The sequence below is a fragment of the Vigna radiata genome, unplaced genomic scaffold, assembly GCF_000741045.1.
Source record: "Vigna radiata var. radiata cultivar VC1973A unplaced genomic scaffold, Vradiata_ver6 scaffold_51, whole genome shotgun sequence".
Taxonomy (NCBI): domain Eukaryota; kingdom Viridiplantae; phylum Streptophyta; class Magnoliopsida; order Fabales; family Fabaceae; genus Vigna; species Vigna radiata.
The window spans coordinates 583,043-600,346 of NW_014542732.1; the positions used below are offsets into that span (position 1 = coordinate 583,043).

General features: G+C 36.0%; 3 protein-coding genes across 3 annotated transcripts; 2 read left to right on the top strand and 1 right to left on the bottom strand.

Moving 5' to 3' along the window:
* Positions 1 to 2,117: 2,117 nt before the first annotated feature.
* On the top strand, positions 2,118 to 4,489 carry LOC106780707 (U-box domain-containing protein 9-like). The gene is made up of 2 exons (XM_014669010.2): positions 2,118 to 2,478; positions 2,842 to 4,489. The coding sequence occupies exons 1-2, from the start codon at positions 2,260 to 2,262 to the stop codon at positions 3,955 to 3,957; spliced, it is 1,335 nt and encodes a 444-aa protein (XP_014524496.1). The 5' UTR covers positions 2,118 to 2,259; the 3' UTR covers positions 3,958 to 4,489.
* Positions 4,490 to 9,154: 4,665 nt separating this feature from the next.
* LOC106780668 (dnaJ homolog subfamily B member 13-like) lies at positions 9,155 to 10,626 on the top strand. Its single transcript, XM_014668967.1, has 3 exons — positions 9,155 to 9,370; positions 9,810 to 9,839; positions 10,273 to 10,626. The coding sequence occupies exons 1-3, from the start codon at positions 9,155 to 9,157 to the stop codon at positions 10,624 to 10,626; spliced, it is 600 nt and encodes a 199-aa protein (XP_014524453.1).
* A 5,162-nt stretch (positions 10,627 to 15,788) lies between these two features.
* Positions 15,789 to 16,575, bottom strand: LOC106780703 (auxin-induced protein 6B). The gene has a single exon (XM_014669005.2). It carries the CDS (start codon positions 16,251 to 16,253, stop codon positions 15,930 to 15,932), a length of 324 nt encoding a protein of 107 aa, XP_014524491.1. The 5' UTR covers positions 16,254 to 16,575; the 3' UTR covers positions 15,789 to 15,929.
* Positions 16,576 to 17,304: the final 729 nt, after the last annotated feature.

The window sequence follows — 17,304 nt, forward strand, 5'->3', positions numbered from 1 at the left end:
TTATCACTAATTCAAGACAAAAATATATTTTCAAATGGAGTATGGTTTCTTTTTAGTCATAAACTTGAAAATTTCAAAGTTAGGAAACCTTCTTTTAAACATATTTCTTTATACATCTTATTGGGTCAAATAAAACTAATTAGAGATATGTTTGATGCTTATTGCAGATTAATATTTGATCCAGGAGGAACTACCATGGAGATTACAACAATAAGTCCTCAGGCGAACCATCAGATTTGAGGACAAATCCTTTCCAAGAGGGAAGGGATGATACGCGGGGCCCAAGCCCACCAAATAAAGAATAACCCAAGAACATGAAGAGGGGTAAAATGGTCATTGCTACAAAAGGAGGGGTGAGCTTAGTAATGAAAGAAGTGCATCATGGAAGCACATGAAGACTTAATTTTTAAGCACATGTAAAAACTTCCAGTACTTGTAGCTTCTAGATGATAGCATTTTCCTTGCCTTGCCACGTGGATGATGATCCACCATTCTCGGCAATCATCAACATCACACCTAGCTAAATGGATTTCATATAAATCCATCAAGTAGCACATGTAAATTCACTTTTGAATATTGAGAGAATTGAAATGCTGTTGAAGCTTCTTCTCCCATCGAAAGTCACTCCTTGGCTTGTCTTCTCCAATGCAACTTCCTTCCTTGAGTGGAAGGCCGTCTGAGTTGTAACCACACCACTACAAGCTTCCTCCGAATCTCCCTCATCATTTACTACATCTCTTCCGCTGTAACCATTTCCAAACACCTCCATCCAGCCAGTTCTGGTCTGTCACGGTTCTACACATTCGTGAGCTATTGTTTCATTGCCTTCCAACCGTTGGATCCATTCATCTAAGCTTTAATATCACGGATCTGAAGCTGCACATCTGAATGGACCTGTATCAGTTTCTTGCTTTCCTTCAGACTTCAAACATGTTCCCCTTTCCTCTTCCGCAACATCAGTGAACCATTTGAAGTAGTTGCAACCACCCTCTTCAGCACCCCTCTGTATAAACAACAATCTCTTCTTAGAAACACTTCCACATAATACAAACATCAAATAAATCATACCTTATACTTCGAGCATCCCCAAAATTGCTTCCCACGATTCTTCAAAGTTTTAGCAGTTCGCATCACACAACCCAGTCCACAATGGCAGATCGGTGGACACACATTACGCTTCTCCTTCATCCATACATTGCATGTCGACGAACAGCATGAATGCTCCTTCGACATCGTCTTCGAAGAACTACGTTCACCCACCTGCGTCGCACCCCAACACACTCCAATAACAACCACAACAATGACCAACCTTGCGCAATTTAGGGATTCAGGGTTTCTTCAAATTTGGGGATTTCTTCAAATCCTAATTATTATCCCCAATGACACACCCAAGTCAGGCTGCTCACCACTAATCACTTTTTCCTTTTAGTAAAACTGTGCGTTTTGAATTTAAATTATAAATTTTAAATATTAAAAATTAAGCACAGCTAGGTAAGATGACCATAATCTGCCACATCCAAAGCACTTAGCCCTATCACCAACTCACATTTCAATTTTCTTAACGTCGTTCAGCCAACTTAACGGCAAGCCTTCAATTGATTCAAATTTACATAATTAGGGACCAAATCGATACTTTTAAAAATACGGGGACCAAATTGAGACAACCGTGCATAAATAGGGATGTTGGAGATTATTAAACCAAATATCTTATCCCCTCCTTCTTTCTAACTTTCTATTAACAATTTAATTACAACAATAACTACCTATTCCTTACCTTAAGCCTTCTTTCTAACTTTCTATTATTTAATATCTTCTCCCACTTCTTTTTTTTTTAGCCCAATATAGATAATTGTTTAAAAATATTTCATGGACTTAAAAAATTGTAATAATATTTTTAAATGACTTAAATATTAAATAAAAAATATGTTGAATATATAATATAGATGAAATAGAATTAATAACATGGGATATAACTATATAATTTATAATATATGATGTGATTATTTTTTCCAAATAATTAATTTAATATATACATGTAAAAACAATATAAATCCAAGATTAAACTTTCTTTAGAATACATTTAAAATAATTTTAAAATCATAAAATGCATAGCATGCAGAACTTAATTAAGAGTTTTTTTTTTTTTTTAAATCATAAAATGGATACTGCCTATAAAATGAGTTGGCTTCCCCCATTTGTCTTCATTCACTCACTCTTTCCCTCTCATTCTTTCTAGCAAATTCTGATTCCTGCTCTGCAATGGCCAACACGGAGGCGGAGCTGAAGCAAAAGTTAAAGGAACTGATCGAAAGTATCGTTGACGGTGATGATTACGCCGTTCACACTGCGGACAATGCTATACGTGCTCTTTCTGCGCTCAAAGATTTGAAATGCCCCGCTTCTCCCATTCCTCCACACTTTCGATGCCCTCTCTCCGGTCACTTGATGACAGATCCTGTTATCTTGGCCACTGGACAGGTTTTCTTTCTTTTCTTTTTCTTTTTTCCTTTCTTCATTGCCACGTATCACGAACCTGTTTCATTAAGAAAGGGTACATTATGTATGTATATACCAAGAAAGGTGTTAAAGAAGGTTTGGGAATTGAAAACTCAGCATTGACTTTTGCTCTTTGAGCATAGTAATCATATAGTAGTATAGTTGTTTTCTTGATAGAATTGGTCTTCTTGAGCTTTTATCTGATTTTCTTTAATGCTGCTTGTTTGATGGATGAAGATAGAAAAGAAAGCGGTTATTATAATAGTTTTCATTGTTTGTTCAATAAAGGGGTTCTTTGTAATGGTGAATTAATGATGTATTGATAAATGATGATGGCGCATGCAGACTTTTGATCGTCCATTAATCCAGAGATGGCTGAATGAAATCCTCCGAGTTTACCCTCAGAGCCATGTTGTTCTCAATCGCTGTTTGCTCGCTCCCAATGTCTTGCTTCAAGGCATGATTTCAGAGTGGTGCAAAGACAAGGGAATTTACCTGCCAAAGCCCGTTTTTGACGTTCACGACGAACAACTAACCGAGGCACACAGACACCGTTTGCATCCTCTGCTCTTCAAGCTGTCACTGTCAGTCTCTGAGCAGAAAGAAGCTGCAAAGGAGCTTCGTGAGTTAGCAAAAAGAATGTCCGTTCGAGCACTCTTTGGGACCAGACAAATGATTCAGCTTTTGTTGCGTCCGTTATCATCCGAAGCTCCTCTGGACCCTGAACTCCAAGATGATTTGGTCGCAGCTTTTCTGAACCTCTCAATACTCGACTCGAACAAGAGGTTGTTGGCAGAAAACGAAAAAGTCATTGCCTTTCTCATTGATTCGTTGAAATCCGGAGCAGTTCAAACAAGAAGCAATGCAGCTGCAGCTCTTTCCTCGATGTCATCTCTTGATTCGAACAAGCACATAATTGGAAGGTCTGGAGCTATAAAGTACTTGGTGGATTTACTTGAAGAGGGAGACCAATTAGCCATGAGAGATGCTGGATCAGCCTTGTTCAGACTATGCTGTGTTCGTGAAAATATAGTGAGGACCGTGCGAGAAGGGGCAGTGCAGATTATTCTTGGGAAGCTCGTCAACCATATTCTTGTTGATGATCTTGTTGATGAGTTGTTATCAATGTTGGCACTTCTTGCTACACATACTATAGCACTTGAAGCGTTGGTGAATCATGGCGGTGTCCGTTTCTTGCTTGATATCTTGAGGAAGAGCACACAAGAGCGCGTCAAGGAAAACGCTGCAGTAATTCTACATCTAATCTGTTTCCATAATAGAGAAAAAAGGAAGGAAATTAAAGAGGAAGAACTGGCCAACGGCACAATCTCAAATGTTGTTCGAACCGGGTCCGCGACGGCTAGAAGGAAAGCTAAATGCATCTTTAACTGTCTTCGTATAGGTAAGCCCACTTCTCAGAACACTCCAAATCCAGATCCAAACCCAAACCCAAATCCGTGAGTTTCTTCTCTAAAATTTCCATCCCTTATCTCACATAGAAATTTAGGTTTACCTATATGACTTTGATTTCTTGTTCTGTACAGAAGATCTCTGTAACTGTATAGTGAAAATAAGAAAATAAGACTTCTGGGTACAGTAATATTGTAACAGCAGCTTCATTAGCAAACATGGATGGATTGATTCATATATGGTTTGGGCATATATTACTGGATTTTTTTAACACTCCTTACATTGGTGTATAAGTAAATGAATATCGGAGATGCCAATATGTTCTAGATGGATGTAAAACAAAGATTCATTTTTAACATCATGCAGCACAAGTTTCTGGCATTGGATCCGATCCAATCCATCATCCCATTACCTACAGACTACAATTTTGTACTACGAATTGTACATGGACCTAAATTAATTTAGAGACTCTAACATCGAAACACTTGCATGAGCGCTACCACTTCCAAACTCTACTTCAGTTTCGGAAGTTACACTTCACTATGATACAAATTCACATCCAGATTCCAGTTGGTCAGACTCCTTCCCTAATTATTGCTTCAGGCTTTTCAAAGCAGCAACAAAAATCTAACAAAAAGAGAACAAGCATCAGTTAGCAGTATATTATCAAAACTAGTATTACATTTGTGTTGTGACAGTCTAATGCATTCTTTATTGTCAATGCATAACTTGAATTAAAACAGGAAACATGCATAATGTCATCATGCAAATAAAGCCTCACTAAAGCAAAACATGTCTTACAACCTATGAATGATAAAAGATTCATCCTTTGAGCATGTGCCAAATTCCTTGAATTGCTAGCACAACTTTGCATTCAGACACAAAACAAGGTAATAAATGCACGAGTGCACACATGAGCAGCTTCATTTGACTACTCAATAACATGAATCAAGATTAGATACACGGTGATGCAAGAAACAAATGGAATGAGCTAAAAAAATAAATATGAATGATGGCTCTAATGGGATAGATGACAAAGACAATATTTTTAAGGACTCAATGTACTTCGTGGGTAGATATGATCCAGCGCCCAAAACTTGCCAAGCCTTATGATTTAATTATTACATTGGATAATTGGTTCTAGATAATAAACAAGTATGCCATCCCCCTCCCTCAATGTCGAACGACATGTCCAATTGACTGTTGAAAACAAATAACTTAATATAAATTGGAGCAATATACTACTGACATATTCCATAAACCAATCATACCAGCACCAGGCACAACTTATGTATCATCCCTTCGGAGAAAAAGATTATCTATAAACCTTAACATGAATTGAAGCAATATACTACTGACATAGTCCATAAACCAGTCAGCATCAGGCATAATTTATGTATCGTCCCTTTGGGGAAAAAGAAGGTGATACAATTGATTTAAAGCGAGTGTTACACTAAATGAAAAATTCCCTCTTCCCTCCTTTTCTTGAGCATTCATGTCCACTGTGTTTGCTTTAGTTATAACTTTACATAATAATAATAAGGCTTAAATCCTTAATTGGTCCCATGTTAAAAGGGAATTTTCAGTTTAGTACCCGATTTTTTAAAAGTGTATACATTGGGTCTCCATGTTTTGCAATTTTTGTCAATTTAGTCCCTTTGAACCATCAATTTGACTTGAAAATTGCAAGTGGACAAGTTATTTTCAGTTGCAACATATTTATTAACTGTTTGAACGTTTGGACAATTTCCAATTGCTGTTACAAACTTGTTTGAAGTGTCATTAATTCACTAAATTGACACAAATTGCAAAACATGGGGACACAATGTATACACTTTTAAAAGCGGGTACTAAACTGAAAATTCCCTCTTAACATGGAGATCAATTAAGGATTTAAGCCTAATAATAAATATAAAATGGGGCTGAATTTTCCAACAAAAAGTTATAGTTCGCATTTAATGACATCATTTCAAGAAAGAGATACCTTAGATGATGCTTCAGGATACTGTCTCAAATCTGCTTCTACACCGGTAGAACAAGTCTGCCTACGACTCCCATCACTATAATTACTACTACTTTTCTTTTCACGATATGATGGCAAGGTCGAATCATTAAATTTCCTATCTAACTCGGTGGATGATATATTGTCATTTTCCATAGACCTTCCTCCGGATCGTAGATTATAAGATCTTGTAATATGTGTGTCCTCATTATCAGCATTCATTTTATTAGGTGCATTGTTCCGAGCAGTAGTATTATGGGAATTGTGATCCTTCTTTGAGAACTGAGTGGCTACCGCCTGTGCCCCAGCTATGGCCAGACTTATATTGGATGATTTGTAAACTTCAATAGCTTTTGAATTAGGAGTAAGCGCAAAGATGGAACCTGGCTTCAAGCAAAATGGATCTCATGGGTCTGGAAGTGGAAATTTCACTCGCGACGGGCTATTAACCGGGGATAGCCCTCTAACTGCAGCGTCATAAATCTTAAACAAATAGAAAAATCAACCTTTACTCCAAGAATGAAAGGTGCATCTCCGTTTTCCTCCATCTCCATAACAACAAAATCAAAGGGAAGAGAATTGAATTTCGGGAAGAAAGCATAAGGAAACAAAAAAAAAGGGAGAAAAAATCAAATTTTAGGAAGAGAACATAAGGGAACAGGAAAAAAGGAAACAGTTGCTACACTCATTTTAGCTTTTGAATGCAGTACAGAGGTGAAAACACCGACCACTTGCAGCTTGCCGGTTTGGAGGAAAAGGAGGCTTAAGGTTTGGGCCAAATGGATCTCGTGCCACCCTGCACTTCATTGCCGCACCCTATTCTGCGTGGGCTTGGACTAGGCAGACTCCTGGTTTGTTATCTTTGTTTGTTTGAATTTTATTTTATGCTTTTGTTTTCTATCTTAGTCTTTTTTTCTTGTTACTGCAAGTGACCCTGTATCATAACCTCATCCACTTTGTTTTATTTGGCTTTTGTTTACTGTGTTCCAACATTCACTGCACACGATCACTTCCCTACCAAAATACCCAATATAAAATAAAAAAATGTAAAAGAAAAAAAGAAGATAAAATCATAAAGATTGTTTTAAATTCCCGACGTCATCTTTGTTTGCAAATAAAAATACATACAAGTTTTGAATCGTTAGTGTTTTATTATATAAGTTATAAGATTATAAAAAATAACAGGCTTAGTGTTTTTTCTTTAGTTATTTAATAACTACAATATAATTTTAATTTGTTTCAATTTAGATTTTTTTGAAACGTAAATAGTGTTTTTACTCTATATTTTATAATTTTAAATAATTATGCAAAATAAACATGGTATATAATATCATTGTTTCATTTTAAATTGTCCGCAAATATCACTTTTATTTTATATTGAATCCTTTCGTAATTACTGTTACTATTTTTATAATATATATGTAAATATAATTTTCATATTACAAAAATCACAAAAATTAAAAGATAAACAGTATAAGTCATGTACAAAATTAAAATAATAAAATAGTAAATGTTTTAAGGGTTTAAGCACACGTGCGACCATTCGCGTCAGCCTTGTGTTGAAAGCCTTTTTCTTATTCTTCTAAAATTAAACAAAAATCATTTCAAAGGGTTTAAGCCCATGTGCGACCATTCGCGTAAGCCTTGTATTGAAAACCTTTTTCCTTATTCTTTTAAAGTTAAGCAAAAATTATTTCAAAGGGTTTAAGCACACGTGCGACCATTCGCGTCAGCCTTGTGTTGAAAACCTTTTTCTTATTCTTTTAAAATTAAACAAAAATTATTTCAAAGGGTTTAAGCACACGTGCGACCATTCGCGTCAGCCTTGTGTTGAAAACCTTTTTCTTATTCTTTTAAAATTAAACAAAGGTTATTTCAAAGGGTTTAAGCACACGTGCGACCATTCGCGTCAGCCTTGTGTTGAAAACTTTTCTCTTATTTTTCATTTTCCCAAAAAATCCAAATCTTGTCCAAAACAAATTTCCCAAACGATTTTCTAGAACTACGTTACCCTAATTTCTCATTTTGAGAATACGTAGGAGCAAGGTCAATCCTTGTCGGGCACAAAAAATAAAAAATATTTTTGTTTCTTTAGAATTTTATTTTCAGGGATAATTAAACATTTTGAAAAACCACATCAAGTTTGCGCATTTAATTAAAGGTACTGCCTTAGGGCAGGCGTTGTAGGGTGCTAATACCTTCCCTGCACGTAACCGACTCCCGAAACCAGAATCCAGTTTTCATAGACTAAGCCTTATCCTTTTTATGGTTTTTCCGTAGTTTTCCAGAATAAACTATGGTGGTGACTCCAAAACATTTTCAAAACATGTTTTCTTTTTGGATCGTCCTCCCGTCACGATTCTGGTTGCGACACTCAAGTCTTACGCAATTAGTTTACATGTAAAGTAAGGCCTAAGAGTCCTTTGGGAAACGATACTTGGACTTACCCATTTTATATTACTTGATAACGATCTGGTACACTTGCCAAGGACTTAACAAGTTTTTGGCACCGTTGCCGGGGACTCGTGGTTTAACTTATCTAGTAGTGTAAACTGATTAAATTTGACTTGATTGTATATATTTATCTTTTTATCTTTTTGTCTTTTATTTTTTTTTTTGGTTAAATATGTTTTTAGTCCCTCAATTATTGGGCGTTTTTGGTTTTAGTCCCTCTTTCAAAATAAGGTACAATTTAGTCCTCAAAGTTTTGGAAACTTTGGTTTTAGTCCTCCAAAACTAACGCCGTTAAAAATCTGCTGGTGTGTCTAACGTCTGTCTATGTGTTTTACAATTTTGCTGCCTCTCTCTTGACACGTGTGATTGCTTTTTTGCTGAGATGTGTTTGAAAAAAACTGATTTGGTTTTTTTGACTGATTTGGGGTTTTTTAAACTTTAGGGTTTTAATTTTAATTTTCTTCCTCTGCTCTTATGCAACCGATGCCGGAACTGCGCTGAATCGCCATTTGTGCATGTAATATCTCTCTGTTTCTTTTCCTCCATCAGTTTCAACATTTTTAATCATCTTTTCTACTGGTTCCTCGAATGATTGAAGCATTTTACTCTTCAGATATTTTTGATGTTTACTAAACATGGAATCAATTGTTTTAATGTTGTAAGAGGCGAAACTAGCGTTCGAATTAAGAACGCAGAATCGCATTTGAGAATCTGTTCGCGTCCTGAATCGAACGAGAAATTTTCGACGCAACAACTTCCCTATTTTTCGTCATCGAAATACAGGAGCAGGCAATGGAAAGCGCATGGAGCAACGACAAGATAAAGGTCCTAAAGTCAAGGACTTCGAATGAGAACATTCCACCGATGCAGATAGACTCGGATGAGAGGAGAGGACGCTATATCCAACCGTCAGCGATGAGTCCACGGTTTCAACCGTACGCCGAAAACATCAACGCTGGTTTGCCGCTCTCGCGCTACCTGTTCGCTGGATCGCCGTTGTCCGGGAAGGTCGCTTCATTTTCATTTTCATTTTTGTTGTAAAAACCCTAATAATTATAGTGCATTTGCTTCATGGGATCAGAAGGACACTAGATGTAGGCAGCTTGGCCAAACCAGCATAAAAACCTGCATTTTATGTGTAGACCCCGAGCAGTGTCTGGCCACTAAATCCGACGACTCCAGCAACACCTCCCCCGTCTGGAATGAGCGCTTTGCCTTACCCCTCCCTCTCCCCCTCCACAACTCCTTCCTCACCCTTGAGATCTTCCACTCCAAACCCTCTGACACCCCTAACCCCTCGTCGCCACCCTCTGCCTCCCTCTCAAGGATCTTCACGACCTCCAGGACTCCAGGCGCCTAAGCAAGTTCCCCTTTTCCTACCCCTTTAGTCGCCCCCACGACAAAATCCACCTCAAACTTTCATTTCTTTTTTTGAAATTTGCTGCAGTTACTATCAGATGGGGTGAAGACGAAAGAGGTAAAGAATTCTGATTCTTATATGCTCTGAAAAATTAAGGGTAAGATCTAATTGTGATGAGGGTTTTGGCGGAGGGTTGATGTAGTTCTGGTTGATGTAGCAAATGGTAATTGTTTGTCTTACTGAGAAGAATTTGCTTCTTAACATTTGAAATGAAAAAAGAAAGACCAGAAGCATCTGGTAATTATTTAAGACTGCAAAAACTTGTTATCCTTAGCGTGATGAATTTCCCTTCTTACTCTTCATAATTTCCCAGTTTGTTGTTTGCTTCATTTCCTTGTGGATGCATGCAACCTAAGCTGGTGGAAGAGGTATTAATACTGGAAGTGCAGCGTGGTTGGAAGAAGAGCACCAGTAAGCCGATGGAAGAGGTATTGATAGTGGAAGTGCAGTGTGGTTGGAAGAATGGCACCAAGCTCACGTTTTGGAGAAGGGAGGTGACTTGGAATATCACAGACCAACTGATCTTGTGCTCTTTGTATACGAAAAACTTCCCAGAGTTTATACAAGAGATGTAAACGACCTTGTGGTGACCCAGAAGATATCTCTTGTGGAAGCCTTGATAGGGTGCACTGTTAATCTGGTCACCCTTGATGGAAGAAGCTTAATTATGCCTATCGACCAAATTATTCATCCTGAATATGAAGAGGTTGTTGAAAGAGAAGGAATGCCTCTCCCAAAGGATCCAACAAAGAAGGGAAACTTAAGGATAAAGTTCAAAATCACATTCCCAGATGACCTCACTCCTGACCATAAGCTCGAAATGCAGAAGCTTTTGAGTGATTGAAACGTTCATGTTGATTCACAAAGCAACTCTTCTAGCTCCTTTAAATGAAAATGCATATTGCACTAGTGAAAAAAGGGCTTTAAACGTCTGTTATTTTGGGCTTTTAATGTCTTTTTCACAACCGACGTCATTATTGGTGACATTCATGAGACGTCGAATTTCCATATAATTGATGTCTATATAGACATCAGTTAGCGACATGTCCGACGTCTATAGACGTCAGCTAAGGCCTACACCGACGACTAAGGGCACTATATAGACGTCGGCGTAGGCACTAACCGACGTCTGATAGCACTGTATAGACTTCTATCATGGCACTAACCGACGTTAAAGGTCACTATAGACGTCGATGTAGGCATTAACTGACGTCTAATATAGTCCTTGTGTTTTAGTGTAGTTATGTTCCTGTCTTTGGATAGCCTAGTAGCAAACTCTGTCTTTGCTAGTTTCCCCCAAGAAAAAGCTTGCGTCTTTTGAATTTCTTATGGCATTTCAACCCAAAACCGAACTTGGGTTCTTGCCTAGTTCCATTTTCAACCGCAAGAGGAAAATATTACGGTGAAACGATAACTAGGCAACGACCCAATGTCGTTTTTGGGTCGAAACTCCATAAGAAATCCAAAAGACGCCGCTTTTTTTGGGAGGTAGCTAGCAAAGGCAGAATGTGGTACTATGTTACCCCAAGAGAGCAACAAAACTTCACTAAAACACAACACAAGGAAAACACATTTTAATCAGTTGAATCAGAAGATAATCGATGAAAGACTAATATAATCGGACTAAAACAAAGTTTAATCGGTTTAAATAAAAAAAGACGCACCTGGAATGCAATGCCGCAAGAGAGGAAAAGGAGAGGATGAAGACGATGATGTTTGCGTAACTTCGAGTCTGTGGTTTATTTAACATGAATTTAGGCGTCGGTTACAACAGAAACCGACATCTATAGTCAGCTAGATGTCAGTTATCTCACTAATGTGACGTCCAAGATAACTTTTAATCTGCTTTTTGCATGCACCTTAGACGTCGGACACAAGGGGCACCGACGTCTACGGCGTTGATCGGAATGACATTTCAATTTCGGTCAGGGAAGAAGACGACGGTTGTCCTGGGGCACCGACGTCTATAACATTTTAGACGTCAGCCCCCTACTACTGGACGTCGAAATGCCTGCGAGTTTGGTGAGTAGCATTAATTACAGCCACATAGACGTCGTTCCCCTAGAAACCAGACGTCTATATGGCAGAAATTGACTGTCTTCTCGCCTTCTTGTCAAGCCCATTGACGTCAAGTTAAGGGAGCACAAACGTCTATAACATTATAGACGTCGGTTATTTATTACGTGACGTCTAAGCGCCTGGGAATCAGGTGAAGAGCATTAATTGCAGCCAGATAAACGTCTGCCCCCTCACAACCGACGTCAATGGGGCAGAAAAGACTGTCTTATCGCCTATTTTTCAGGCCCTTGGACGCCTGGTTAGGGAAGAACAAACATCTACTATATTATAGACGTTGTTTGCCCTAGAAACCGACGTCTTGGTTACAAACTTATTTACGGTAATGTCACCGTCCATTAATATACGTAGAGCCACCCTTTAACCGACGTCTTGTGGGTGACGTTAAACAACATTTTTGCACTAGTGTTGGATTAGAATAATCTTCAATATGATTGGCTAAAGAAGAAGAAAAAAATTAAAAAAAAAAGACCCTACTGCCTCGGTTCAAGTTCCAACCGAGGCAGTAGAGAGGGGAGAAACGACCTAGGTTCATTAGGAAACGAGGCATAAAGTTCAATGAAAAAAAAATTTAGAAATAAAAAATGTTACTACTTCGGTTAATTTTGAACCGAGGCACAATTCTACCATTTTATGCCTCGATTTGGAACCGAGGCATAAAGTCTACCACTTTTTACCTTGCCTAAATATGCCTCGGTTCAGGAACCGGTGCCTATCAGCGAAAATAACTGTTGTTGTTTCCCCTAACTGCACTAGTGAATGCTCATCATTTGTAACACATATATGTTTCCATGACAACAACGAAAATGTTTCCTTTTGTTTCAAACATATATTGCATGAACTGATTGATTATATTGCTTGAACTGAGTAATTTGCATACTTTCTATACATGTGTTTACATATGTAGCATCATAAACATGTTTTCATATGTTAAAACCACTTGCACAAAGCATATCTATATGAGGTAATCGATTACAGTGTTTATGTAATCAATTAAGTTCATCAGATATCAGCTAATGCTAAATTGTGGCAAACTACAAGTTTTAACCGATTACATTATATATATATATATATATATATATATATATATATAATCGATTAAAACCCATGTCTTTTCTAAAACCTATTTGCAATGTGTTGTCATGAGTTTTGAGAAGAAAAGGTTTTCAAAATTGCCTAAGTGTAATACTTAACCGATTACACGAGTTTCTTAATCGGTTAAATCTGATACACATTGAAATTTTTTTAATGATATGTCATAACTGTCATAATAGTCATAACGATCATAATTTTAAACATTTTGACTTACCATTTATATGCAATCGATCACATTAATTACTTAATTAGTTAAATCTGTTTTAATCTAATTCTGGTATAATTTTGTTAAATGTGTAACTGATTACATTAATTTCGTAATTGATTAAAAAGTGTCTAACATGAGGAAATCTATATAATGACGCATAACACTCTGCGTTAAAAAAACTTTTGATCATTTGAACTTTAATATCTGATATCAGAGAGTCAAGAAAAGTTTTCGCAGTTACGCTGGTTCTCCACGAATCAAGATAGGAAAGATTTGCGACTTTGAAGGATTCTTGAAGACTTGTTTTGGACTTTCAATTGGTTGATCAATCTACGCACATTGAGGTGTTTACTTTCTTGATCAGAACTTTGTTTACAATCAAGAGATTCTGGTTTCCTTGTGGGTCTTGCCAGGAAGAGAACACGTTGTTCTTGTGACTTTGAGAAGGGTCTCAAAGGGGTACTGCAGAGAGAGAGAGTTTTTTTGTCTGTAGTGTGTTTTGTTCCTATATTAGATTGGTGAGTTGGAGAGGAGATTGCATTTGAGAGTTGGTCTCTGTAAGTCTTGTATTAACTCAAATCTTCATAGTAGAAGGTCTTTCAATCTAAGGTTGATTGGAAGGGAGCGGATGAATGTATTGAGGCCGAACCAGTATAAAAAGTTGTGTTTGTTTTCTATCTCTTGACTCTTTACTGCATTATTTTCTTTATTGTCTTGCGTGTTAAAGATCATTCTAAAAATTTCCAAAAAAAGATAGAAAGAAAAAGCATTTTCATTAAAAACCAATTCAAAACCTTAGGCCAAACATTTCTTACAACTTTCAATTTTGAAAGATACTCACAACAATAAAATTTTTTAATAATCACTAATTTTAGTGACTAAAAATATATTTATTTAAAAGCCAAATTTTAGTAACTATTATTAATAACTAATTTAATAACAAACCATAATAAAAAAATATTTTAATTACCAATTTATAAACTAATTATATTTTTTTATTCATAATAAAAATTATTTTAGTTATTAATAATTTTTAATTTATATATTAGTTTATAAATTAATCAAAATTTCTTCCAATATTTTTTTCTCAATACTAAAATCAAACTCAGTCAATGAAAATATATTTAATTTTCTGACAAAGTAATTCCATAATACCCTATAAATATATAATAGTGACTTTAAAAATGTAGAATAAATCATGCAAACAAATGGTAAAGTAACGAAAGAGATTATGTGAGGAGAGTAGTATTAATTGTTGCACAGCTAGAGAGAGAAAGAGTTGAAGAGGAGGCAGACGGCAGAAAGATCCGTTACAGCGGTTAGGAGTTGTGAATGTTCCAAAAAGCAGAGTCAGTTGCAGGTTCTGGTTGTTGCAGTGAGTGCCCTTTATTTATAACCACATCACCATTCGCTGGCTCTCACCACCACTCTATAACTTTTTTATAAGTTATAATCATCTTGCTTATAGAAGAAAAGATAATTTTGAAGAACAATCAATCATCAATTTCTTCATTAAAGTATCACGTTCTCTTGGTTAAATATTTAATAAGAAAATTCGAAATTGGTTTATTCATTTTTCTATAAGCCTTCTTCTCTAAATTTTAAGTGTTTGTATTTAGTTTAAAGTATTGAAAGTTAATAAAAAAAGCAGTTTAATATTTTGAAAAATTCATAGTACTACTCCCTAAAGCTTTGAGATATTCACATCATTAATCTCTTACACTAAACTGTTTAAAAGTCAATTAACCATCATGTTGGCATTTCAATAATTTTTAGGGTTTTTCAATTGCTTCACTGTAAAATTTAAGTTGTTGACTATTATTATAAAGAATTTTTTTGAAAAGGATTACATCTTAGTTATCAACAAATTTCACAAAAGATAATAAAACATCATCATTTACTTCAACTTTTAATATTGAAACTTTTTAATAGTAATTCGACAAATAACATGAAAAAAAAAAGTTAAAAAGTAAACATAGTATGTAAATATAATAGGTAAAATTAAAAATAATAAACAAACGTATTAAAATATAAAGTAGAAGAAAATTAAATAAAAAAAAAGTTAAAAAGTTAGCTAAAACAATTCGTAATTTAAAATTTAAGAATTTCTAAAATAACTTTTTTTTTAATTTTACCCAATTTTTATTTTTATCAATCAAGCTTACTCGAATAGGTTAGCAGCTAATTTTATGTTAAAATACAAATCTTATTTTAAACTTTTTATGAAGAAACTGTGTAGAAAACTTTTTTTTTCTTATTTTTTTTTTAAATATCTATAAAAAAAATGCTTTTTTTTGCTCTGTCTACCAATCATTTGTATTAGACCTCGTTCATCCTTCACATCTTTACTCTTCAACTTTCAAGCATGAACAATGATTAGCATACCCAAAAACATTGGAAGTAAAAAGTTAAAGGAGAATTCCAACATATTTCGATATTATCCGCAACCGTCCCAGAAATTAAAGGAAAAACAAACAAACTTCTAGTATTTACCGTCACAAAACTTTCATACTGTCCTAATGTTTTGTCCCTAAGAACGAGACTCAAACAGAGAGTAAAAAGAAAGAATTTTCGGTGAAGAAGAGACTAAAAAGTAAGAGTTAGGAGGAAAGGAAAAGAATTGGAAGTGATCGAAAGCGAAATTGTTTCAATTAACTTTCCCTCTGAACAATAAAACACAGAGCGGTGGCGTCAATTCCCTAACTGTAGCTACAACTACTACTATATGTGTATGAAGACAGAAACAGTGAAAAGAAGAGAAAGAGCCCTCAACAGGAGTGAAAGTGCAAAGCGTGTGGAAGGCGATGGTTGGTATGGTTATGGTGGTGTTGATCGGAAGTTGACTCCTTTTCGATTCGCCAACGGAGATGGAGAAAATCGTCGACGGAGCAGGGCAGCTTGAGGGGGCCATCGGTGTGGTAGCCGTAGACCTCGCGAGCTTTGTCGAGAAGACGCTTGAAGAGAGGGTGGTAAAGGTATGAGATGGGAATCACGAATCTCTGAGAAGAGGAACCACCTTGGTCCTCGTCTTCTAAGCCGACTTGAACGGCCAAGAACCCTTTCTTCACCTTCATCTTCTTGTCTTCCTGCATGGTGTTTGTGTTTGTGTGTGAGAGAGAGAGAGAGTTAGTCGAAGTGGTAAAAGCATAGGAGGAAGGGATGATATATAGGCATGGAAAGGACTGATTTTTTACTTTGGGTATGAAGAAATGGTATTATGAAGAATGTACGATATACGGAAAGAGGGTGGTGGGTGGGGCAGTAGGAAGTGGAGAATTACGTGTGATGGGGTTTGGAGAGAGTGGGTAGAGAGGTCAATGATAAGAAAAGTGAGGGAATAAATAAACAGCTCTTGGGGTGAGAATGGGACACACTTCACTTGAATTAATCATGAATCGGGAAGTGGGCTTTCTCAATGAGTGTCGACCTGAGACTTCTTTTCTTGCTTTTCCTTTCATCAGTTTATGTTGTTTATGGTTAAAATTTAACATACAATAAAATACTTATGTTTCCTTGTGATAATCTATTCTTTCGTGTATAATCATCTTGTAATTGTGTATTCAATTCCCTATTTTATCTTCTTCTGAAATATATATGTTTTATTGTAAAGATGACTAATAACATTAACATATATTTATTCTTTATCACATTCAAAGACTTGTATATTAAGAAAATACTAGTAGAATAACACCACACACACACACATATATATATATATATATATATATATATATATATATATATTTTTATTGTTATACTGTCGATAGCATAATGCTATAATAATTACATCTACATCATTCAACTTATACTATTTAGGTTTAATACCTATTTTGGTCTCTCCTTTGGGAGAGTTTGTTCAAAGTGGTCCTTTCTTTTTTCAAAAGTTCACTTAAGTCCCACCTTTTGCAAAAATTGTTCAAAGTGGTCCTTTTTGCTAACGGCGTTAAGTTCAGTAACGCCAGAGGTGACAGGTGTCTAATGTCTGATTATGTGGCATTGTTATTTGTTTTAATAAATATATATAATTGTGACGTGTAAATTATATTAATTAGGGTAAAATAAAGAAAGGAATTAGGGGTAATTAGGGTTAGAAGATTGGGGTAATTGGAATTGGATTGCGATTGAGATTGGGATTTTCGTGGT

Excerpts from the sequence above, each read along its gene's own strand:
- LOC106780703 (XM_014669005.2), bottom strand. The coding sequence starts at position 16,253 with ATGCAGGAAGACAAGAAGATGAAGGTGAAGAAAGGGTTCTTGGCCGTT.
- LOC106780707 (XM_014669010.2), top strand. The coding sequence starts at position 2,260 with ATGGCCAACACGGAGGCGGAGCTGAAGCAAAAGTTAAAGGAACTGATC. Across the intron at positions 2,479-2,841 it reads TTATCTTGGCCACTGGACAG|ACTTTTGATCGTCCATTAAT; the intron begins GTTTTCTTTCTT and ends TGGCGCATGCAG.
- LOC106780668 (XM_014668967.1), top strand. The coding sequence starts at position 9,155 with ATGGAAAGCGCATGGAGCAACGACAAGATAAAGGTCCTAAAGTCAAGG. Across the intron at positions 9,371-9,809 it reads GATCGCCGTTGTCCGGGAAG|TTACTATCAGATGGGGTGAA; the intron begins GTCGCTTCATTT and ends AATTTGCTGCAG. Across the intron at positions 9,840-10,272 it reads ATGGGGTGAAGACGAAAGAG|GGAGGTGACTTGGAATATCA; the intron begins GTAAAGAATTCT and ends GTTTTGGAGAAG.